Here is a 26,456-nt window from a genome sequence, read left to right on the forward strand (position 1 = left end):
TATACGTACCTGATGATCAGCTAGGACCACGATCTGTATGAACTTCATTGCTGGTAAAGACATAGCGTGTACATATGGTCCTCGTACCCTTACAGATTGGAGCAGATCTAATCCTAGTTTTTCCTGCTTTGTGTCACACCAGTCATTAATGTAAGCATACCCAATAAGAAGTGAGAATACTGCCAACTTTTTTTTTATAGCCACTCAACAACTTGAAGAATGAAGCTTTCAGAGGAATGAATTCCCATAGCTATGTAGCAACCAGTTTAAAATAAGAACATTTTTTAATCCAAAAGATTTTTTTGTGGCATCTATTCATTTACATGAACAAGCGTATCTTTGATAATACAAAAATACACAGGAAATACATTTGTTTTACCTACTTGGAATAACTACTTATTATATGAACAGTAGGTTGACCTGTACTTGTAAATATTTTGTGTTTCAGTATCACTGTCAAACTAGCTGTTGTAACAATATAGGGAATCAATATTTTGTTCAAAACTTGAACTGACAATAAACAACTCTAAAATTAATTTTAAAATACAGTTTTAGGAGTGATGCTGTTTACAGAAAGTTCAGAAAGTATGTTCAAAACAGATGCGTCTTACACAGTTCTAGTAAAACTACATTAATAAAGCCGTGATAATTTTTGGCACATTTATAGAACCCTTGTGGACTGCAACAAGAGCTGCATGTGCAAGTAGGTGGTGTAATTCCTGTATTCTTTGCTGGCCTCTCACCGTGCTTTCAATCACTAGCCAGCTCTTAATGGTTTATAGTACGTTAACTTAAAAATGTGTGTATATTCACACAGAAATAAGGTAGTTCTATCTCGTAACAAATGTGTATGGATTTTAACATGTGGGGCATGGAAGAAGAGATCATAAATACAGCCTAATTTAATCTGAGCTCTGTCTGATTGGATCCTGGCTTTTGGCAGTATTGGTCAGGTAAAGTCTTTTGATTTCTTCTTGGCTGCTAGTCAGCCATCTCCTCAGGCTTTTGGTGTTTAATTACCTTGTTTATGAAATGAACAAAAAGATCATAGTCACTTCATATTGTGTAGAGAAGGCCATATATTTCCATGCTAGATTTAATAATAGAATACAATAAATAAATAAATAAAAAGCTTTTTTTCTTCTTCTTCTTCAGGATATGTCAGCTCGAGGATCATCTTCACAGCTTCCTAAACCTTTTGATCCTGAGCCAATAGCTAAATATGGCACACTGGATGTGACTTTTGACTATGACTCACAGGAACAGAAGCTTTTGGTGACAGTGACAGCTGTCACAGACATTCCCACATACAGCAGGACAGGTGGAAGCTCGTGGCAAGTACACCTAGTTCTTCTCCCTATAAAGAAGCAGAGAGCAAAAACCAGCATCCAGCGGGGACCATGCCCTGTCTTCACAGAGACATTCAAATTTAATCACGTTGAGTCTGAGATGATTGGGAATTATGCAGTTCGTTTTCGACTGTACAGCGTACGTCGCGTGAAAAAAGAGAGGATTGTGGGAGAAAAGATTTTTTACTTAACAAAATTGAATCTTCAAGGGAAGATGTCAGTGCCAGTGATACTGGAACCTTCTTACAGTCTGTCTGTGAGTATTAAATGAGGCAGAATAAGAATGCAGTGATATACAGTGTTCTGAATTTTGTAAGAATAGTGTGTATATTTATAGAGTCATCACATCCACTTGATTTTTTTCAGCAGTCATAGCACCGTATTAGCACAACGATAATTTCCTTAGAGCTTCTGTAAGTACATTCACTTTCCACCTGCAAAAGCTGCCCATATTTTTCCTTTTAATTAGAATTTTCCTTTTAATTAGAAATTTCCAGTCTATAAATAGGGATATAGTGGTGAATGTATGTATATATGTATACATGCAAATACATATATATGTATTTAATAGTATAATCTTTACTCTGCTACCCATAGCATTTCAATTAAAAAAAAAAGGGGGAGAAAAACAAAAAGCTATACTAGTAAGTGCCCTCCATCTGTGCAATTAAATCTTGGTAGCAATAGGTATTTACCTTTCAAGAAAGAAAGACAGGAAAGAGGAATTTTGAGAGCACAAAGCCATTTTTAATAACTTCAGCTTAGAACCTTGTAAATAATTGATTTCTGGTTCAGTCTGAAGTGAAAAATAGTGTGAAAAGTAGTTCAAGCTGAAAAGGATTTTTGTTTGCTGCAAAAACACCCTACCTATCTGACGAACAAAATTTTTTGTCCCCCAAAATAATTTAATATTTTTAATAAAGCAAAGCAACAGTAATTAAGGGTAAACTTAGATATCGCTATCAAAAACACAGGAGATCACTGTATGGGGAGTGATCAGTATCTCCTTTTTTTTTTTGTAAGTATTTAAGTATGCTTTTGTCCAGAAAGAGGATGTTTGTGATGTTGTGGTCAGGGCTTCCTAGACTAGGGTTGCTTTAATGTTCATTGCTTAAGAGCTGCATATGTGCTAAATAATGGACTTTTGGGGGAAAGAGAAGGTGATTTAGCAAGGGCATCCTTATTCGGACATTGTATGTGTTTGTGGTTTTTTTAAACTGTCAATAAAAGAAGAAGAGGATGAGAAGGGAAAGAAAGGAAAAGATTTTTTTCAGGTGAAACAACACAGTTAATTTGTTCTGCATTTTCAAAACAATTGGATCAATTGAAATGGCATTTCTGTTGAACATGAGTATTACAAAAGACACTCAAAACAAAATGCCATTGTATTTAATGACTGAAAATGTATTAGAATTAGTAAAAGCTGAGACTAAAACTTGGATCTGATGGAGGATCAACGGACAATAGAACAGCTTTTTTATGATTCCTTATTCCAAGGATGAAGCGGTTCACTTACCTAGTATGAACTTCCCTAACGCAGAGTTTGCTCGTTTTGCAGCTAGGGAAAAAGCACCCCATGAAACAGAACACCGAATATTCTAAATGTACGTGCTGAATTTGTGCGTGTTTTCAATAAGTTCTGGTATAAAATTTACCACAGTCAGTGAAAAAGGCTAATGAATGGGCCAGGCTTGTGAGTGATTGGTCTATCCCACATGTGCATTGGTTATTCTTCCATATTATTTTCTTGAGCTTTTGGGCAGGGAGACTAAAAACAAATTCCAGAAGGCATCAAAGATAAGAAGATTGTTACTTATTTTCTGTGATGGTAAGGGCACTCTGCTTTTTACTCTCCTTATTTTTAGGGGGGAAGGAACAAGAATAAGGTATATTGGTAGGAAGTGAAAGTATCTTCCAAAGTTTGTTGCTGTAATGGGGTTTAGGTAGATTTATCTTAGCCCTGCATGTTGCTGGAAAGGAACCTTCACAGTCTTGATAGCTTGAATGAGGATCCATGTTTTTTTGGAACTGCGCAAATCAGTTTTTAAACCTTTGGAAATTCATTCACATCTGTGTTTATAGGTATTTTTGTATTATTATTTATAGCCTATATGATATTTTTTCATTGACTAGATCTATTACAGGATTTAACATATAGTTATTTTGCAAGTCTTAAAATTTATTGTGTTTTTAGGATGTATAACTGGAAGGGGGCGGCATCCTGGGTCACTTGAGTTCAAGCCCTTGTTATTGCAGACAGCCAGGTCATCCTGATCACAAATTTGTGAATTTTCATCTGAAAACATCAGGTTGTTTCCTTTCCAACCTGAATTTCTTCGTGACCAATTTACAACCATTTGTTCTTAAGCCAGCATGGTCCTTGAGCTTAATTAGTTCTTACCCTTCTCAGGTGTTTGCCTCTGGGTCTATTTATACGCATTGGTCATATTCCGTCCCAGCTGTCCTTTTGCTAGAATAAACCAACAACAATCTTTATGTCCAACTAATCATAAATGCCAGGCAGGAGTTATTTAACAGGAGAAGGTAAGTGTTGTTTCAGTTCGGAGAGATACAGCTGTTCAGGGGTTTTTGTAATTATAAAATCCATGATGAGGTACATTGTAAATTCTGAATTAAATTTGCCTTGTTCAGTTGCAGAGTGTTTTGTTGCTGTGAAGTGTTTGTATGTGACAGCTTTTTTAGAAGATATTTCTTGGACACATGACAGTTGCCCTATTTTTTTCTACTGCTTCTCATTATATGGATTTTATATGTTAAATACACCTTCTGTCACTGAAATTTCCTAATCCATTGAAACATCTATGCTAATCTCTTCTGCAGAAATGTATTTTATTTGCTTCTATCTGTGCCTGATATTATATTTATGTATTTTATTAGCTAATCATCTGCCTTCTGATTGTGTAAGAACAGTTCATATCCTGTGAAGTTTAGTACTTTTTCAGGCATACCTTAAAGCTATTCACAAGGGAATCTGGTAAAAGGCAGACCAGCAAGTTCAGTGCCTTTGAAACATAGTGGCATGCTCACATGAGCAGGCCTGCAACTCTCTGGTTATCCCTAAAATGTGGGTAAGTACCTGTCGACTACATGATGCTAGTATGTTCCTTAAGTAGGTTTCAAAGCTACACATGGTTTCAGATTTACAAATATATTCACAAACGATCTTCCTCACCCAAGATTTCACCCTACTCCTCACCTTCCTACATTGCATATAACATCTTGCATTAGCAGCTATTATCCACAGTCCTTTTGCCGTTTGTCTTTAACAGTCCTGCGTTGCTGCAGTTCTCCCACGTAACAGGGAATTCCTCCTCACGCAGCATCCTCAGCCCCCTTATTTGTCACAGCTTCCTTCCAAGTTCAGTGTACATTTGAGTGAGGAAGAAGCAACAGAACCAATGTGGGCTGGCCAGAGTGCGGTTGTCGTGTGATCTGAGACTGTCCCTTTCAGATTTGATAGAAAGTGGCCATTGCATCAAAAGTTAATAGCAGGGCTGTACATTGTGGTTTTGTCTGAGTATAGTTTGCTTAGGAAGACCTTTGTTAATCCTTTTAGAGAAATTTTCCTTTTAGTCTACAACAGTAGACAAATTTTTGTTCACCCACCTTGGAGTTTAGAATCAATCCATTGTGATGTTGTTTATTTTCTTCAAGAAATCCCCATGGACCAGTTTTTAGTTGCTCTTCGTTCTTCTCAAGCAAAGAAATTTTCCTGACAACAGCCTCCGGTATGATGTGATTATAAAAACATATAAGCAGTTTATTGAGTGAAATCTGTTTGGAAAAGATAAAAAAAAACAGGTGTAATCCTCTTCATCATCCCATAGGTTGCTTTTTGGTGTAGAACAACAACCAACAATTATGTTCTAGATTTTTTTGATTGATTTTGGAAGTACAGTTTCGATGATCAAAACACACCTCTTCCTGCTAAGCAAATCTAGTAATCGTTCATTATGTATTGTCAATAACAAGATGTTTGCTGTGGAGAATTAAATTTATTTTTCTTTCTTTCTATAACATTCTCCATTTATAACATACTGAACTCCCAGATGTGTGATCCCTATAACAAAGAATGGATGGTGTAGACATTTGTACGTGCTTAAAGGATTATTTTGTGTATGTTTACTATAAATATCCAGTGTCCGAGAACTATTTTAATTACGATTTTTTTGTGTGAAGGCATTTATGCATGCAGTGTACAAAAATGCTCACTCTTGCACGCGCCCATGCATGCTTTCTCCACTTTGAGGACGATGGTTAATCGTCTATTATACATTGGTTTCTGCATTGTGCTTAAGGCATTTGTTCCATGTTGCCCTTTGTGTGGCATATCTTCAGTATTCTTTCTAATGGATGTTTATCAGTTTATAAACTCAGAAAAAAAGCTTTCAGAGTGGCATTTCTTTCTTGTGAATTCTTGGCCATTATAGAGTCGAGCTGTCAGGTTTTGTGCAAACCCTAATATTTGAGGCCTGTTGGTGACTTTACTACTGTGTTCTTATGGCATGGTCTATTCAGGACCATATTTGGAAGGCTAAATACTAAAATTCATATGTATAAACATATCTTTACTAAATAGTAGCTACCAGTAAGATACTTTAAAACAGCTAACAAAAAAATGACTTAAGACTTGTCTAGAGGGGAAAAAAAAACAAGACTCAAAAGATTTTGCTCATAGTATTTTATTTAACTAAAATTCTACCTAAAAGGATCAGTTCCTATGTGATGGTGCATAAATGCTTTCAGTTAGCTTGTAAAAATTATATCCATCAAAGTAAGGGGCAATTATCTTCAAACACTGAGGACATTCTTATCTCAGGAATAGCTTGCTGAATTAATTTGAGTTAGCAGTGTAAAACATGGAAGATCAGAATTAGTCCTTTGGCACAATAAGAGAGATGACTCTTGCGATTTCTTTGAAGAAAATTACTACGTGATTGGAAAATGGTGATCGTGTTACTGAGGCTGCAGGAGAACTTGACAGTACTTGGCAAATGAAGTGGGCTCCCTGTGTTGGGCTGGTTGTGCAGGATTTCACGCCAGTATCGGCAAGCAGCAGCCGCTGTCTTCTCAGTGTCATGGCTGCCTCAGCTTTTGTGCCTTTGTGTGGTGTTCCCTCTGCTCCCCCCACTGCTCCTGGCAGCTGAGAAGATAAGCGCTAACCCATGGATGTCTCTGCTCTGGTCTTCATCACAATATGGGGCAGGGGGAAAACCAAAGACAACTGTGGCTGCTGTGCTCTAAAGCCAATGGTGTGTCTGCACTGTTCTGACAGATGCAAGTTTCAAGAGCTCAAACAGAATCTGACCAGATGATAAGGACCTCCCACTAGATAAGTTCAGTCATCACAGTTAAAAATTAATTGGCTTTCCAAATCGGTGTTGTTTGCTCCTGATTTTTTCTTATGTAAATATGTCTAATCATTCATGGCAAATTGTGGCATACAATTAGTCTATTTATCCAAGAAGCACTGGACTAGGCATTGAGACTGTGAGACTGTTTCAATCCCATATAGAATAACCTTGATACTTTGTAGAATATTTTGAGATAGTTTTCAAGAATTTTTTTTTTCACAATCACAACTTGTCTCAGGTGACTGCAGCCATTCTGTCATCTCAGGAGCAAAATGGTTGACCAGTTTCAACATATGCTGCTTGCTTTTGATAATTCATTACTGTCGTGGAGGGTGATACAGTTATTTCTGTCACTGGACTGAACAAGCCTCTCAAGCGAGCTATCCAGAAATGCTGGAATGTTTCCTCAACCTGTACAGAAATTCATATCCAGTTACTTGAATGAATCCGGAGTAAGAGGCAATAGTCCTTGCAAGTTGCTTTAAACTCTGTAACTAAATTCAGTACTTCAGCCCTTTCATGGGTTATTCGCTATCTCCACTGTGATCAAGAGAAGGATCTTTGTCATCAGAATGCTCTGCCTTATACCATCATAGGCATGGGCCATATTGCTGCTATTTGTCCATTGACAGTCAAGTCCAAGATCAGTTCAGGAAGTTTTCCACAAAGCAACAATCAAGGTGCATCATTCTGCCATGTCTAGGCTAGCTAGGGTTGTGATTCCTGTTCTATCAGTGATTTAAAGAGTATAAAGCTTTTCCAAATGAAAAATTCTAATTCTCTGGAAACAAGCTTCTGACTTCTTATGAGAAGCCTTATGAGAGCCCTTAGTTGAATCTTGTACATCCACCACATTTCTCAATTAATTTGCATTTCTAGCTTTTATTGCTGGACTTTTTTGTAAGAAACAAGAATAATAATTTGATTCCAGTTATTGCTGACAGTAATGGATAATAAAGCTAATAAAAATGCTATCAAAGTGGTACTTATGTACTATTTCTGGGATATGCTGACCAATGTGGACAGTCAAAGTATTCTGAATGTACATGCCACTGCCATGGCAGAGTTAACGAAGTCCACCTGGTCTTCAGGTTTTTAGAGGTTTAAAAAAAAACGCCAGCATTACACCAGGGCTTTCTTCAACACATTAGCAAAACCAGACTTTGAATTTAACATTAACCTTCAACTACTTTGCTGATATCCAGATGGGAGGCAAGTTCCTACTTTGGTAACTAGATCTATTACTGTGACCCTGAATGTAGGATACTGGGAGAATTCTGTGAAGTCAGCAATGCAAAAAATTTAATCTATTTGTCAAAATCCTCAGTTGGTCACGTAGCCAGAATAAAGATTGATTTTTTTTTTTCTCTATCCTAATATCTGTATACTGAGTAAAATAACAATTAAAACCGGTATCTTTTGCCTTTAATCAATGAGTTGCTTGGAAAAAGTTATTTACTCAGTTTGATCCCCACAATCTTTGATATTTGGGTCAGCAGATAATAGAAACTATGTTTCAGACATGGTATTACTATTTTGAGTGTGTGATGATGCTTTTCAGTCTCTAAAATGCCCCCAGTCAAATGACAGGTTGTGAATGACTGTTCTAGATTAAATCCAAGTAATCCTCTTGAGCAATACTCTTATTTCCTCAGAAAGCCAGTCCATCAGTGACAAACATATTGTCTAGAATTATATGTGTAGTTTTGATCATTTTTTAAAAAATAAAATGGAGAGGGGAAAAAAGCTTATCAATACATAAAGCTAGTAAATGAGAATTTCATCAGGTATCTGTGAGATTCTCAAGCTGTCACTCTCTGTGGCATAAGTATGATCTCCCAACCTGGATTGCAATTTCAAAGAGCAGTAAGGAAAATAATCACACTATAAAAACATACTGTAAATTTCCCAGAAGTGGCTTTGTAGGAGTTACGAGTAAAGATTATCAAGGTTGTCACTAGCATGAAATTTCCACTTTTGAGGACTACAAGCTGCTGCGTAAATCTTCCTCAAGCAATGTTTTCAGTGGAGATATATTCTTTAACTTATGAATCCAAGTGAAATTTCTGTTTCCGTTAGAGATACTGAGTTTCCCAACTATTTTATTTTCTTATAATTTGAATTCTTTCTTGTTTGCATGTATGTGTAGACACAAACATCTTCTCACTTTTGTTATTGTCTTTCAAGGAACCAACAAAAAGGAAAAATACAGAAACAGTTCTGTTTGCAGGTTTGAGCACCCTTCAGCAAAAGCATGTACAGTGTTTTCCTCCAATTTATTTCCTTTGGGGGAAATCCTAATCGGAGATGTTGCACAAACAGATGAAGTTACCTAGTCTGCAAATTTATAACTTAGATGTTTGTGGAACTTTTAATTTTAGTTTTTGGTTTACTTACTGGGTGATTCTTCTTCTCTTGGGCTTTGCAGTATAACGTAAGTGTTCTTCATTAGCATTCTTCATTTCAGACTTGAGGATCTCCAGGTAATCACTTCGTTTGTATATTCAAGCAGCCTGTATTTGGTATCAGACAAACATTTCTGTTCATAGGGTGCCTTTAGCAAGGGATCCTTTTAGTCTTAGTGTGTTAGCCTCTTGTCAGGATTGGCCCTCATATTGTCTGACCTTGAGCTGCATCTTTCACAGCTCCTGTCTTTCTGTTGGGCTTAATCAGCTGTCAGCTGGCCCCAGGAGAATCCAGCTTATCTCCACCTCTTGCCCTTCTTTGTGATGTGTATGATAGCTCTAAGAACTGAAGCAGGTCACTTCCAACTGCAAACATCTGATGATCCTCAGATCATGAGATTAAACATGACCTGAACAAATCAAAAGGGATACCGCTAGCAGATTAAATTAGAGTTGGGTGAACTGTTAGTTGCAAGTAGTTTAACTGACAAATGCATTATAAATGTATCTTTAATGTTACGGATTTGTTCATTGTGAAAAAATAATTTCATGAATGTTTATGCAATCAGATACTAGTCCATAGATTGACTACTCATAAATTATGCTTACTGTTTGATCACTGAATCTTCTTCTCTTTTCCCAGTTTGAAAGAGTGTAATCAAGAGAGAAAAGAGAAAAATGAAATTATTTGCCATTGATCTCCCCAATGAGCATAGACGGTAACTCCATCTGGACAGACCATTGTTATTTAAAGAAGTCTGTGGTCTTGGAAGCTGTCCCACAGTAACATCTCCATGGTCTTACAAGTTTGACAGGGAGTAAAGAGAGGGGGAGGTGTGAGTGAGTCTGGGTGGGAACTGTTAGCATAGCTTCATCAGGAGCACAGGTAAAATGTCTGCATTTTGTGTCAGATGTTCTTAACTAAATTGCTAGCACAAACATGTAACAGCTTTTAGTGCTTGAATGTTTCTTTATGCTACATGTCTTATCTCAGAAAACAGAATTCAATAATAAAAGGCCTCTTGCCTCTTTTCCTCCACTTGCCCATGACTGTATGAAAAGCTGGTAGACTTTTGCAGTGTAAAACCAGAGCACTTTTGTAAATGCTGTAAATTCCATTGTACATTCATTTCCAATTGCCTCCACTGCTGCTCGGGTTTGCTGTGCAAATTTCAGGCTCATTAAGTCTATGGAACAACTAGCTGACCTTTTGTAATGTGGCAAGGAAGCCAAAGGTGTAATTTAAATGCAGACAAATAGAAGTTATAGAAAACTTAAAATGTTTCCTTTCTGTAGAGAATTAATGTTTTGTTCTGCAGAGCTGATAATTTTAAAAACTTTTAGACACAAAGTACTAATAGCAAATTCTCATGAAATATGAAAAGCAACACAGAAATCTTGCTGTGAACTTGTTCAAAATCTTTCAGAAAGGTGGAATGTTGTTTTGCCATTATTAAGAATATATACATTTTATTTTGTCATTTTCATTTTATGACTAAATTATGGTATCCTAAAATTTGAAAACAAACCTTATTTTAATAATACTGCATTCTTCTAATTAAAAAAAACACAAATATTTTAATTTTTATTAAAATTAATTAATTTTAAATTACTTTAAAATTTAAATTTGTGTAGTATCATCATGTATCTAAGGAGGTTTTATAGTTCTGGTACATTATAGTATCTATGGTAAATTAAAGCTGTGGATAGAATTTTTAAGGTTTTATCCCTTGACTGTAGTGAATGAAAGAATCATTATTTTTCATTTGATCGCCATTTTCCAGTGTTTCATTTGTGAGAAAACAATGTGTTTTGTAAAATTCTGCATCCAGAAGTTTTTTTTCTTGAGAATAAAAAACAAGGTAAAGCAGAAGCTTTTGATGGGAAACGTGAATTTTATCACTTCAGATAATCTGATTTTCAACTACATTAATAGTAGTTGAATAATCAAAACAATTCCATATTTGATGTGAATACCATCAATGTTGAATGTATTTATTTGCTAAAGATTTTTAAATTTGAATTTTTGAATAGGAGATCCTGGTAAGTTTTAAAGCATGCCATTCTACCCAAAATATGTTTTGTTTCCTAAAATCAAGTTGCATAATGGAAATATTATTAGAATATTTACTTTTATGTTTGTGATTTAAGTTGACTTAGATATTAATACCGTAAAGTATTAAGTACATGAATAAAAATGCACATTACACTTAATTGGAACGTGTTTCAAGGAAGCTATTAAGCGAAAAAACCAAATAATTACCTGTCATAAATAATGATGCTTTCCTGAACTTGAATCTTTGTGAGATGCCTAAAACTGTATGTTTCAATGTTTGCAAGTTCAGGTTATTAGTTTAAAGCAAAATACTGATAACTATATGTTCTCTTAATTTTACTATACAGGACAGCCAGCTACAATAGGAATTGGAATTTCCTCCCTAACATGTTGTGAAGATAGGTAGCTTTGACAATTTCAAAAGTATTCATTTTCCTTAAAAAAAAAAAAAACAAACCAAAAAAACAAAACAAGAAAACCAAACCCAAACTAACAACCTAGAACATCCAGATTGACACCATTTTAAATCAGGTATTTTTTAAAATCGCCAAAGCCTCAAAGTGTCAATGGTATTCAGTACAGAAAGAAACCTTTTTAAAAAAAAAAAAAACAAACCTTTTTTGGCACTTGCTTCTTCACTTAATTCTTATTTTGCAACATCTTTTCTAAATTTTATTATTATTAATCTTAATAATTTATTATTTCAAACATTTAATATTGTTTTAACACTTGAGTTTTACCTTCAGAAACAAAAACCTGATACTTCCTGCAGGTATTAGTATACAGAGAGTATCAATTATTTAGTTTAAGGAACTGTTTTGTTATGAATATCATATTTTTGAGGACTTCCTTTTTTCAAGTATATTGATCCTCACAGTTCTTCCATGAGTTAGGGGAAACAGAAGCAGAAGTGATGAGGAACTGAGGCAAATATCTTGGCAAAAGCATCAAAGTGTCCAGTATAGCACGTAAATGGGATTTAGATGCCAAAATTATATATAATTTTTTATATATATTATATTTTTATATATATATATAAAATATATATATATTATTTCTTATATATATAAAAATTATGAAGCTTCATTCTTTGACATTCCTAATTATTTTACATCCCTCTGTTTTCAGCGCTGAGTTCTCTTCCCCAGGAATGATCTTGATATTTTTTCAAAAGTGTTTTAGCTTTGAAACATGTTTTTATAAAGTATCTAGAGCTTAAGCCACTAATGAGGGATGTGGAGCCTCTAGGTTCAGTTTTCTCGTTCTCTCTGGCTCTCAGAGCAGAAGTAGGGGATGGGCTCCAGGCTACGAGCTGGTCTGGAGCCTGTTTGGTGCCTGAATGCTCTCATCACCTCAGCAAGCTTTTGCCTTAAAGTGGAACAGTATCTTCAGGGTTCAGCACTGGGCTGGTGATTGAGAGATGAATACTTTTATCTAAAATGTTGGAGACCTGGATTCAGTTCCCTTTTTTGCCTGCTAGGGTTCAAATTTCCTTCCCTAACCTCTCAGTTACATTGATATAGAAGTAGGAGGAAGTAATGTGCAAAAAAGTTCTTTAAGAGATTAGTGGTATAACATTAACATTTAAAATTTGAGAGAGACATTTTGACAAGTAACATGCTGTGAATCAGATTTTTGTTGCTGAAGGATTGTCAGCAAGGTTTCATCTTTCCTGTGTATATTTTGAAAAGCCAAGAGAATCAGATGTTCTTGTTTCGTAAGCCTACAGAGGCATGATTTTAACCTGTGCAATGAGCAAATTGAACTTTTAATTGCCCTCAGAGCATGGCCACGTTATTCCCTGTGATTAGCTCCAGTTGGCTTAAGAGCAGAATTTATAAGCAGAATCTCAGGGTATAGAAAAATAACAGTAGGAGATGAATATGTAAGTAACAAATATCTGTTTCCATGGAAGTATGGTGAAGGAAGACAAATAAATACATTTTACATATATTATCATTGTTGCAAATAGAGGATTCTCTGTGTTGTCAGAGAGCAGAGAAAAAGATTATTGAAAATACTTCTGAGGGGTTCAGGTCTGACGTCATGCATTATATGTGTTCAATTCCTTTGGCACTAGGCAAAAAAAAGTGTTCTTTTTTGATTGCCAACTTTTGTACAATAGGAACATGTGAAATACAAATACCGCTTAATGAATGTTTTTATTACATATCTATTAAAAAGTGATGTTTCTTCCCTAGATAATATATGCAAGAAGGCATCAAGGACAATAGTTTGGAGAATTAGTAATTAAGTTTTTGTAGAATATAACACATATTACTCTTATAATCCAGTGAAAAGCAGCAATTCTTGTAAGTGTTGATCAAGTAAAATCGTCCTAACTTTGTAATGAAGTACTATCCTGTGGTGTATATGGGAAAGGTTTAGGTCCTTTGCGCAAAGCTCTGTGTTATAAAATTGAAAAACTGAAAATTTGTAACTTACTGTAGTAAGACAGACCTTTGAACTAAATATTTGGAATACACTTTACCTAATGTTTTTTTGCTTGTGTTTACTGTTAATAATATATTTTTGTTACAGCTAAATTGACAAAAATAGGTTAGAGATTTAGCATTAATATCCTGGAAACAACCTCAAGAGTGGGCTCCTTGTATTGTGGCCACATCATCAATACCTTGACGGTTCATCTAAGTTCTTAAAAATCCACATTTAAGATTTTACAACAGTTCTTACTAGGCTACTCTGGTGCTTCACTGACCTTGCTATTGGCTTTTGCTATTATGGAACCTTAGTCTTTTTTTCCCCTGCTTATTAAAATACACAGAGTGTTTATAGAGGAAGGGAGGGAAGAGTTATAAAAATAAACCTAGGTAGACAGATTATTTCAAACAAATAGTAACTTTTGGTCTAAATATTACACTTTCCACAGTGAGGCTACAGTATCAAAGTTGCCTAGAGATAGATTGAATGCAGATCTGTATGGAGATGAAAAGCATCTGGTAGCACTGTAATGTTGTCATGAGATAAAAGCTTTGTTGTAGCTAAGTTTATATTCACGTTGTACCAATTAGCAATTTCAGTGTTAATATTTTACAATTTGGCATGTGACCATGAAGCTTATATTTTGAGCAGGTAAAAATGTAACTTCTCGTCTTGCTTTTTTCTTGATGAGCTTGTTAGCACTCTTCTTGAATTTTGACTATGTAAACAGAAAAAAAACTCTAAACAGAGACTTGAAAAACTGTTATTTTCAATTCTAGTGCAGCTTACGGACTTAACACAAAATCAGGTTACTTACGTGATTATCACAGAATACCTTACTTAAAACAATGAATGGATTTCCACAATGTGAACAATAAACTGTGCTAGAGAAAATATTTTTGAGAAGACACCTAATAATACTGATCCTGATTTTAACTTTGTCCTGCAATGAAAAGTCTTTCTTCAGTTGTTGATCTGAGTCCTGTTGATCTCGGCTGTCTCTTTGCCTTTCCTGATTCCTCTTTCTTCTCTTCCTCTTAGGATCTTTCTGTTTTCGTGTGAAAGAAAACTGACAAAATACAACCTCACCTTCCCCTTTTTCTCATGTCTTTTACTTGCTTACCCCCAAATTCTCTGTTTTCTCCCTTATCATAGACACTGAAGTTATACTTTGGTTTATGTTGTTTAACCCTGGTTTTACCCAGTAACATCAGTCTGTCTCCTAATCTGCTTCATACCTCACTGCTTCATTTTTCTTCTTAACATCTCATTTTCTTTTACATTAGGATTTTCCAGTTCACAATTGAAAAGCAGAGTATTTTTTAAAATACTTTTGGGTCAGCATGAAACAAAATGGGTTGAAATCTTTTTTTTTTTATGTGAAATGGAAAACAAAATATTGTTTAGGTTGTTTCTTCAGTGTATTTGGTTGCTTTATTTTAATGCCTTTAAACTTCTGTCACCACAGCATTTTGTAGGAAGGAAGTTCGTAAATTTATTATACACTAAGGATTAAACAACTTGCTTTTGTTTGTTTCAAACCTGCCACCTGTCTCAAAACAAACGGGAAAATATTTTGGTTTAGAAAAAATTGAGGCAAAACATTTAAGTTAGACCCTTTCTCCAGATTTTCATCAAAGCTACATCTACCAATTCTTTCTGTGCAACAGTTCTAAGGTACAGCCACTTAGTTGCATTTCCATCCATTTACAGATCTGAAGCATCACCTAGGTCTTCTCATCCCACTATTCAGCTGGTGAGATCCTTTTCTCCGGCCTTGACAAATGCAGTCTTGTCCTTCTCGCAACCACTCAGGATTCTATTGTAAAGGAATATTTCTAGCCCATCCGTATGTAACTTTGTAATGTCACACTTGTTTCATTTTTCGGTTGTTTTCCCACTTCTCTATTATATCTCACAGAAGCTACTTGTCATCCCTTTCAAGGTACTTCAGGACTCATTCCCTCTCAATCACTTATTTACTATTTACTATTTCTAGCATTCTAAACCTTATTCTGATACCCACTGTAATCAGTTTAACTCTGTCATAAACTGATTTAGACTGAGTCCCAGTTAGAACATCAGTAAACTGTACAAATAAGTCACAATTAGGAAAAAGTGCTATCGTCACCTTCTCTTAGTACAGATGTCAAAGCCCTTTGATGGTTTGTGAGGGAGTGTTACCCAGCTGCTCGCCTTGTGTCACGTCTTTTTTGTGGACTTGCAGCATGGTCACAATCAAATTTGAGACCTAAGCTTTGAACAGTATCAGGTTGACTGTGGTTAAATTCCTGGCCCAACAAAATAATAAGATGAATAAGCACCATAGGGATAATGTGTAACAATTTTAAAAGACCAGAAAACTTAAGTAGTAACTGCAGTTGTGACAAGCTGAGGCTTTCAAGTGTGCGGTGTGTACTGTGATTGCTGAATCAAGTCATCTTTCTTTTAAACTTTCCATTTTGTATCCTACTTTTGAAGTTAGGAATCAAAAGTTTCCTGTTTTGTGAGTGCCAAGAACCAGAGAATGAATGTATACTTGTAATTCATTTTCAGCAATTTACAATTTGCAACCCATTTGAAATTTATTCTTGGAATTGAATAAAGAACTTTTGGAGAAGTAACCAAAGATTTAAAATTCGGAATTTGCAGCTTGGGGGATGAAAGTCAGAGAATTTTGTTGAGGTGGTTCTTTAGTAATAAGAATATACTTGCTAATGGTGAATGTTTATTAATGAGGAACTGGATTTTTACTTGAAACTTCTGCCAGACGTCTTGGAAATGTTCTATTGAGAACAACTAGTTAAAATGTCAATATGAAGGATATTATTGTAGGTTCACAATTTCTTCTTGTAGGTATCATGTCTTCTATAATTTGAGATTCTGTAACAGTAAAGCATTTGGGCTTTATATGTCAGATTAAGTTACTTGCTTTTAAAGTTGACTTTTATCTTGTTGAAGATTTGTGCTATTTAGGTTTTATGACTGATCTTGCGCCCATGTCAGCTGTTGCTGGAAATGATAGAGACGTTTGGAATCTAGAAGAGTCAGCTTCACAAAATCATCATGACTCCTTGAAAGAGTGCTGCCAGATTCTCAAACGAATCAAGCCATATTTGAAAAATCTGTGGATACAATTTATGTTTTTTCTGAGAGAATCATAAAGGGATGTGCTGATAATTCAAAAGTCTCTTCCTGGCTACCAAGTACATTGTCCTGCCATTGGCTAGATTCCGTCCAGTTTCTTGTTTTCAGTGGTACAATTCTATGTGCCAGTGCATGAAATCAAGAAATGAAAGTAGGAACAACTATGGTATGACTAGCATTAGTCCAATTTTTTTCTTTTTTTCAGGCCAGTAATGAGGGGTTAAAATGATAAAAATTAATATTAGAAGCTCCTGTCAAAGATGTGACATGGTGAGAATGCGCGAGAGATCCAGATTTTTTGGAAGCTTGCAGAGTGGAAATTAAAGCATCACTTGCTGAGCCTTAGGATGGCATTCTTCCATCCCCACCCAAGACAAATGGTCTATTGCAATTCTGTATCCCTGGATCAATTAAATTCCTTGTAAGCTAATTTATTCTAGACAGAGTGCATTTTTCTATTTGCATGTGTTCTGTTATTTTGCTACTCATAAATTCTCAGTCTAGAGAATAACCTTTACAAAGGATGAATAAGAATTTCCTGCATTTTATTATCTTCAAAATTCCACTAGTGTTTTCCATTTTTGGAAAGTAAAAGATCCAAGATTTCATGTTCTTCAGGATGCTGACAAATTATGTTACAGGTCTTATCTTAGCAATTGAAGTAAATAAGGACCATAAAGATTGCTCTTCATCTTCTGCTATTATTTCTCCTGAATTATGAAGCAACGGAAACAGAAAATTAAGATTTTTATTTATATAATTTTATTTTAATTTCAGACTGCTTTAGTCTTTGTTACCTCTAACATATGCGAACTGAGTATATATTAAGGATGTACATTTCTTATTGGGTGATTGAATGGAACTTCTGTTATTGTCAGCATGTTGCTTCCCTAATTTTCTATGCATTGTTCTAAAAATTGATGTCCCAGTAACATCTTGCAAAAAAAAATACATAGAACTTTTTATCTGTTTTATAGGGTTGTGACTCTCAAATGAGCATGTCAGAAGTGTCCTGCAGTGAAAGTACCTCCTCTTGTCAGTCTCTGGTACATGGCTCAGCTCCAGAAATCCTCATTGGCCTCCTTTATAACGCTACAACTGGAAGATTATCAGCAGAAGTGATAAAAGGCAGCCACTTCAAAAACTTGGCAGCGAACAGACCACCCAGTGAGTGAAAATCTTTTTTCATCCTAATGCTTCTGTACTGGTGGGGCTCTCAGTAGCAAGGACTTCAATCCTATCATTTAGTCTTATCCAATCAAAATGAAATAGAGCAATCATCAACTAATCTGTTTCATGTTTTATATTTCTAGTCAGTTGGGAAATAGCAAAAATCTAAAATTCAAAATATTAATTGTAAGTTGACAAGACTGTTTTAATTTTTCATGATGACTGACTAATAAATTACCTTTATCATAATGATTAATTGCTAAATTACTAATGCCTCACATCACAGGCCAAGAATAAAAAGTTGGTGTTTAAAGAGAAAGTACATGCCAGCTAATATTAATATAAACACTCTGAACAGTTATTCCTGTTCCTAGAGGGGTTGATACTGCAGTCTTTAATTGCTTATGTGCTTATGTATGTGCGGTAGTAATATATGTAACTTGGGAGTATCAGTGAAGACAACAGAGAAACAAATTGAAACCTTTGGCATATATACTGTGCAGAAGGAATGTGCGTCATCGGAAAGGGCTTGAACTGGGTGTTAAAGCATTTGTTCAAAAATACATTTGTCTGAAGTATCTGTGAACTTTATATACTTTTAAATTGGAGCCAGATGGAATGTCACACACAAGGAGTGTTTTTACAGTCTCTAATTCTTTGATATAGCTTGAGAAAGCTCAGTAATGAACTTTTTTTAAAATTATTTTTAATTGGTTTTTAGATGATGCGTCTGATTTACATAAGTTGTAGCCAGACATACCTACCTGTTCCTCTGAGGCTCAGGTTTTAGCTCCTCTTTCTGTTTCTTAATCACCAGATTTATATGGCACTAGCAGATTATCTGACACCACTACATTATGTAGCAGACTGCCAACAATTTATAAGTGGTTTGCAACATCTCACTTTGTCTTCAGAGTTTAGGAAGTAAGCCAAATTTGAGACGGATGCTCTCCTCTTTCTTTCTTGACCCATGTTTTATTCCATTTGTTAATTACATTTGGCTCAGCCTTACTCTGCTTTGCTTTCTCTATACTTTCCACACTGGTGGAGCCAGACTTTGTTAACATGGCCAGAGAAGGAAGGCGAAAGAAGAATCTTTAATATTTTTATGCAACTAGGTAGCTGCCCCAGAATCACCTATTTGGAGACAAAGCATAGAAATAGATGGGGAAAGCCAAGAAGGCCCAAGGACACTGGGGTGGGGGACAGAATGAATGGGAAAGAAGACCTGGAGAGAAGGGACCACGTGTTCCCTTAAAGCAAACAACAGTAGGTGGTTTATGCTTATCTTTCTGGAATCTCTAGAGAAATCCAAGTTTTTCTTACTATTTAGAATATGCAGGTTAGGTGGGGGTTCAGTACTTGTTTTGAAGACAGGTATGTTCATTCCCAAAATGTGCTCTGTGGGCCCATGCTGTCTATCTAACAGTTGTATGTGTCACTGGGGTCAAAAATCTGTTTCAGATTGCAAGAAGGCAGCATAAAACATGGCACATAGCCCTGTAATACCATGTTCTATCTAACCTTTTTGGAGGGAATATCTTGTGTGTTACCTTTTATTATCCCCTGTGAAGGACAAGGGGAAGTTTTGATATTCATAATAATAATAGTCCAGCTCTGTTTAAGCAAATGCTGGTTTGGAGTTCTGTTGTTTCTAGAAAGCTGGAAACTAAGGCACTTTCTGGGTCTGGTAAGGCCGTGCATAGAACATTATGGAATCCAAATTTCTCCTTTGGGCTGTTTTGTGCCATCCCCCTTCCCGGGGCAGTGGTATCACCTTCTTGTAAACTCCTGGACCCGGGTGCATACCACTGCCATTTCCTGTCAACTGCATCATGGACACTACCAGCCTCTCTCTGTGCCATCATTTCCACAAAATAAAAACTAAGGCCCTTAGGGTTGATGATGAAATGCTCTGATCAAATTTGTTGTTTGGACCATCAGTCGTCCAAAATCCTGAGAAGTGCTGCAAAGTACATGCACAGGTCAGTTTTCATTCAGGTCTTGAGAAACTATGATAGAAAGGGAAGCAATTATTCTTTCTCGCATGCGATCCTTTCTGTAGTCTAGGGGTTGTGAACCTATGCAATTTTTGTGAAATGCTTCTGCAGCAAGTATGGATTGAGTCCTACATTTCTGCTTCTTGGTAGTATATACTCCTCTGCTGCATATTTATATGTTATATAGTAACTCCTTTAGCAAGTAAGCACAGGCAAATAGGCCAAATCCTGCAGGCAATAACATTTAATGTTAGAATATGTCTTTGTTTCTCTCTGTAACAGTTAATATTTTGTCTGAGAAAAAGATGCTTCTTAGTATCCTTCAAAGTTTTGTTGAAATGGGGTACCAGCTTTTGCATATTAAATGCCTGTGTGTGTATGCATGCAAACACACATTAAATCCATAAATACATGGATTGTAAGAAGTGAGATCTTTACATTTTAAATAGACACCCATAGTTGAATTTCAGATGTAAGCATCCCTCAGCTATTTTTAGAGATTAGATCAGAGTCATTCTCGTGCCCAAGTCCATCGCTACTCAAGAGCTAAGGTATTACGATCAAATATCTGTAACTATAAAAGCTAAGGGCAAAACCAGCTTAGTTTTCAGTTCCGTGATTTTTCATTTTATTGCTTTTAATATATGAAGTATAATTAGTGTGTGCAGTTTTTCTTAATATGCTGGAGTTTGCATGAAAAAGCATAAGGTTTGATAAAAAGGATACAGTAATTTTTACCCAGTCTTCTATAACCTAATCGTTTGCATGATTCTTTCTATGTTCAGTGTGCTTTAGAACCCAGTAGCTATTAGTGCTAAGATAACCCATTATGTAAGCGGTGTAATTTTTGTTAAAGATTACACAAAAACTGCACAAAATTTTCATTTCATTAAATTTTACCCAACAATCCTGTTGTTCAATCCTTTTTCTGATCTATGCTGCTAAGATTTTGTGTTTTTCCACACCAGTGAATAGTGTTTCCTCTTAAACTTTAACCTTTGATCCTCTCTCACCCAACTATTGACATCTGGTCATTATTTCTTTTACTGCTTTCCACCCCCTGTTGTCAGACGGACTGTTCTGTTGTCTAAAACACTTGATAGGTGGACAGGTTTATATAATCCGAGGTGAGTTCCTGTAGAAACTAATTGGATGTTGTCTTTTTCATGCAAAAGAAAACTTGCCAGCAGTAAAGCTATCCATGGCTGCCTACCATATTGGTTTATAAAAGTATATCTTTATTATTTGTGGCACACTCTAATGCAAAAGTTGCATTTATCTCTGATTATGGATGTTGGGATTTCAGTGTACCTGTCAAGTGAAAATATTCAATGTGTTTCTTTTTACACAAACTCCAGTCTTTTAATAATATTATTCATTAACATGAATATGACAGGAATAAAGAATAAAAAACAGATTGTTTTATACAGTTTTATATTTCTTAAAATCAGTTATAGCTTCATGAAATGTGCATCCTTCTGCAGGAGCATGGCTTGGTGCTTCTAGTCAAATGAAAATAGAGCTTTAAAAATAAAGGTTTATACCCAAATACTAACACCCAATGTGCGCTAACCACATTTTCTTGCATCAGCTTCTTAAGTGTATTTCCTAAGAGCACTGCACAAGCTATGTTTTAAACAACCATATTAAATTATGCAAAAATTTATTTCTTTTTCAAGGTGAATTAATTGTATTCCTTCATGAATCTAGCAATTAAGAGGCTTTTTGTGTTGTGTAAACTTCCACCTTTGAATGCACTTTGTTACATTTTGGTTTTTGAAATAAATAAAATTGAAAAGCTCAAAGTGAGAACCACATCCATGCAGAGATTATTCTTAAGCATTTCATTCTGGCTGTTTTGATATCATCACTGCATATCAATTTTTTTTTTTTTTCTTTTCATTAGTTGCCTTCATTCTACTTTGTTTATTCTTATTCTCTGAAAATTCAGTGGTATGCTTTACAGTGTTGTGGCTAGTTGGAGCTTGCTAAGTGTTAATGCAATTTAATTTTGTTTAGAACAAATAAGGGGGGTCAATGGGAAGGGGATTATGAGGTATACCTTTAACTTAACCCATTTACATAGTACTGAAGCTAGTTAATTTGTTATTTGTTTGTAATATTTTGCTTACTTGTCATCTTTTCATGTGTCTAAACTAAGCTGTGTTCAGTCAGCCTGGTATACACCATATCCTTGTGTCTTGTAAATATCTCATTCTCAAATTTTTGTTCTAAGACATCTGACATTCCAAAATATGATTTATTTTGTAGATACATATGTTAAGTTAACACTGCTGAACTCGATGGGGCAAGAGATGTCCAAATGCAAAACTTCAATCCGTCGAGGACAGCCAAATCCAGTATACAAAGAAACCTTCGTTTTCCAAGTGGCACTGTTTCAGCTTTCAGATGTGACGCTCATACTGTCTGTATATAATAAGCGCAGCATGAAACGAAAAGAGATGATAGGGTGGATTTCCTTAGGTCTCAACAGCTCAGGAGAAGATGAACTCAATCACTGGACTGAAATGAAAGAATCTAAAGGACAGCAAGTATGTAGATGGCATACTTTACTAGAATCGTAATGGACGGTACAAAGTGCAGTCATGGTTTTAAGGGAGTTTGGTCTCTCAAGAGGATGAGCATCCCCAGTCACAATCAACAGATCTGTTGTGGAAGTAAAAAACAAAAATTGAGGTCAACATTCCATCGTAAAGAATGCACAACATGCAAAATGGTGGGATTTAATATATAATCTTCATGTAGTGTCAGACACTTCCTTGGTGTCAGAGAAGCCTTGCTGTACACAGATATGTTAGCGGTCCCTCCCCCATCCACCTGATGCTGTATTTGTTTGGGTTTGTTTTGTGGTTTTCAATTCAGAAACATTTTATGTAAGGTTCTCCAAATTAATGTAAGCTCCTCCTTGTGTACTTTTTGTATTGCTCTAATACTGTAGTTTCTGACCTGCCTGCATTCAGATTAAAGGTCGATAATTTGCACTTTGAGAAAAAGTTAATGATGTGTAGAGCAAAAGGAAAAAAAAACCACTGGTGGAGCACACTTAGTAATATAGCAAATATGAATATACTGTTGTTTTACACTGAGTTTCATTCCAGGAGCTTAGTACAAGTAAGTTTTCATTTTTTGATATGCAGTTGGTTTGAAAAATACTAGTATTTGGGCATCAGGTGAACTTCGACATCAAACTAATGTTTCTTCAATCTGTGACAGGAACGAGCTCTATATATGGCATAAATTGGGTTTTTCCCTCTTGCCTGTACTTCTGCCTAATCCAAAGGGACCAGATCATTAGTTTGGTCCCTTCCAAATCTCCTTAGACAGGTTGTACTGTAAAACTATGTAACTTTCTGTTGAAAGCACTTCCTGTATTCATGTATTCCAATGTAGGAAGCTCATAGAGCACGACTTTACTAAAATATATTTTCGTTAAACAAATTGATATGGATTTCTTTAAAATGACAGCAGCTGGAAGTTAGGGTGAAAGACTGTGAAGGAAGCAGCAGCAGTTGAACTACTCTGAATGAATGAGAAATATACTATGGCTTTGGTTGAAATGGGTATCCGTCTGAGTCTCTTCTGAGCTGTTTTAGGGATTACCATATGCTGTTTGTTGGAAGTAGAGAGCAGACCAGGAGTTTTTACCTTTCTTCTTGGAGAAGAGAACATCAGTAAGTTATTTTTCTAGTGATTTGCCAGCAATTGAATGAATGTTCACACCAAAATACAAGTTTGCTTTGCTTATGTTCAAGTTGGGAAACAGCTTACTAATGACACAATTGAGAAGCCGCAGTATCACAAGAAAGTTTGCCATCAGGTAAACACTCATGGCTTCCACCAAAATTAGGAAAATACCAGTGCTTCTGAGATTCCTATTTGTCCCAAATATTTTAACTGGAATCACACTAATTTACTGACTGCTGAATTCATATTACTGAAATAGTGGATTATTGAGTAAGCATATTTTTTAAAAGCTTCCCAATTCAAATATTCTTTTTGCCTGTAATTATAAGTTTCATTTATTTTTAATTGTTGCTGTATGGAAAGCAAGTGATTTTTTTTCTTATGAGTTATGGTGATGTGTTACTAATATGGGACCTCACTGACTGTTGTAGCACTTGGAGGGTAGAAGAGTGAAGTTTTGGATTTTGTTGAGAGAATTAGTGGTAGCCTAGAGCGTTCTCATTAGGACAAATGTTTTTCTCATGAATTTCTTTATAATACCTTTGAACAATCCTGGCTTTAGGGTATACAGACAGTCAAGTACAGTGAGATTGGAGACAGTGAGTATGCTGTAATAAAGATATTTCACATGGTTCTCAAATTCTCACACTACTTAACAATTTCATTAAGTCTTTTTTAAAGGATATTGTAATTCCACTTCTTGGTTTATTTGGTGCCTTTTGAGGGGTTTATTTGCAGAGCCAGGCTTTCGGTTTTTATTGATTTAAAGATTAAAACATTATTACAGGCTTTTTTTTTTCTTGATACTGCGCTGCTGCTTCATTTACAGAAGCTTTATTTACTAAATACAAATAATGCAAAAACTTTCTTTAAACAGGAATGGTCTTGCAGTAATACAATACAAGTTGCCTCTTTCAGTCCTTTTTGTTGCTCAGTTTGTGAAATGTAATGTTGAGTGTAGAATTTAATAAAAAATCAACATGAATTTTACATGCATAAGGAAAATGCTCAAATTTTCCCAATCCTTTCAGCTTTCCATATAATAGAAACACTGATTTAGAAGCTGTTCAAAAGCAATTTTTCAGTGGATGTGGAAGTGGTTTTACTCATTCTGTTTGTGGATATTTGGGTGCTCGTTCCTAAAGCTGAAAGTTGTCTCTTGGTGGTTGTCTCTTTGTACAGGTTTTGCTTTAAAATAATGTACAGTATTTAACAGCAAGAACTGAGCAAATTAATTCCAGTGGAGAATATACTTAACATCACCATTGAACAAATTAGTAAGTCAGTTTGGAAGGTGCAGCAAATAACCTCTTACAGAACCAAACTAAACTAAACTGTGTCATGACTTGGGTTTCTGTTTGTAGGTTGCATTGCTTCAGTTTTACATCTAACCATTCAGATTTCTAAAACACTGATATCTTAATTTGGAAACAGCAAGAGATTTATAGTAGTCTGTGTTGAGCACATTTGGGAAGAGGAACCTCTTTCTAGATCATGTGACTTTTTCCCAAGGTATCCAGGTCCAGTCTGTGCTTCACAGAAGGAGTGTTGGCTTACTTGGCTGTACAAAGGCTGGGAACTGAATGTATGAAGAATGGAAATTAATGTTTAATTTTGAGGCAGTAGAATACGGATTTGCCATGCAAAACCAGTCACACCAATAATTGGATTCACCCTGGGATTTTTATGAATTAGTTATAGTATCAATAGCTGTCATGTTGTTTTTTCTTCCTAGATCCCATTCTTACGATTTGTTTGTAATTTTGTTTTTCTTATTGCTTTATGCAAACCTATACTTTTGTATTTGAAATCTGCCTTTAGATACTGGGGTTTTTTAAACCCTGCATAAGGGCTTATACATACATGTGTTTTTATGCATTCGGTTAGGTCTTAAGCATGGAACAGAATTTCTAAAGAACGAAGTATCAGAAACAAATCGGAGGCATTTGTGTTTTCCTCAGAGTTGTCTGTGCTTTTTTTTCATAGCTTTTTGTTGTTTACCTTTCTTCAAAAGTACAGGAAGTACTTGGAAGAGTTTATCAAATTAATTACTTTTCTGTGTGCCAACATACCATGTAGAGATTGCAATTCTTGAACTGAATCTGTTTCCTGTCAAGTGTAGCCTTAAATAATTATAGAACAGTGACGTTCTTACAGATTCTATTCTTGAAAATATTGCATCCTTTCTGCATATGATCTATTTGGTTTAACGTTTAGAACATTTCACCTAGGTCTTCTTAAGGTATTATAAATATGAAAAAGTTGATTAGTTCCTTTCTGTGGTAAGGGCAAGATTGTGAAAGGCAGTACAGGCAAGCATGAAATCACTGCGCAGAAGGATGAGAGGTTGTACAGCGTCTGCAGGACATCGCTGTCTCCCACATATGTGGAGGCAAGGAGTCAGCAGAGCCATGCTTCTGTTCAGCCATGCAGCACAGGGAAGGAGGATAGTAATGGTAAGATTCAAAGCTTGGTCCCTGTGGTGCTGCCTCGTGCTCAGGACTTAAGACATCCGTGTTGTAACCACACTGCGAGGTCTGACTGCAAAGGCAGAAGGTAGGCAAGGTGCAAGTTCTGCTACTGGAGAAATACGACATAATTTCTAAATCCAATTAAAATCCTCTAACCTCATTAATAATTAGATTTTGAAATATGGTGAGCCCTTGGAATGAATGTGTGTGCTCTTACTGGAGCTGAATATTTTTTATCAATTAAGAGAATACTTGAGCTGAAAACAGATTTTATGGCATTTACCGTAGGAGATATTTTCCCCCGTAAATTTTTGCAGCCATTCCTGATGGCAGATG

At 35.6% G+C, this 26,456-nt stretch overlaps 1 protein-coding gene across 3 annotated transcripts in view; it reads left to right on the top strand.

Moving 5' to 3' along the window:
• SYT14 (synaptotagmin 14) overlaps window positions 1-23,396 on the top strand; it is an 83,431-nt gene extending 60,035 nt beyond the window's left edge. For 2 of the 3 annotated variants that reach the window (XM_075146993.1, XM_075146991.1), the window contains exons 4-6: window positions 1,156-1,605; window positions 17,752-17,941; window positions 22,216-23,396. In XM_075146993.1, coding sequence (XP_075003094.1) covers window positions 1,156-1,605; window positions 17,752-17,941; window positions 22,216-22,529 — 954 coding nt within the window. In that variant the 3' untranslated portion in view covers window positions 22,530-23,396. Of the gene's footprint in view, window positions 1-1,155; window positions 1,606-17,751; window positions 17,942-21,014; window positions 21,072-22,215 lie in introns of all 3 variants that reach the window. The other variant, XM_075146992.1, reaches the window with a different exon arrangement.
• The last annotated feature ends 3,060 nt before the right edge of the window (window positions 23,397-26,456 follow it).

Source organism: Calonectris borealis, chromosome 3 (genome assembly GCF_964195595.1).
Source record: "Calonectris borealis chromosome 3, bCalBor7.hap1.2, whole genome shotgun sequence".
NCBI lineage: Eukaryota > Metazoa > Chordata > Aves > Procellariiformes > Procellariidae > Calonectris > Calonectris borealis.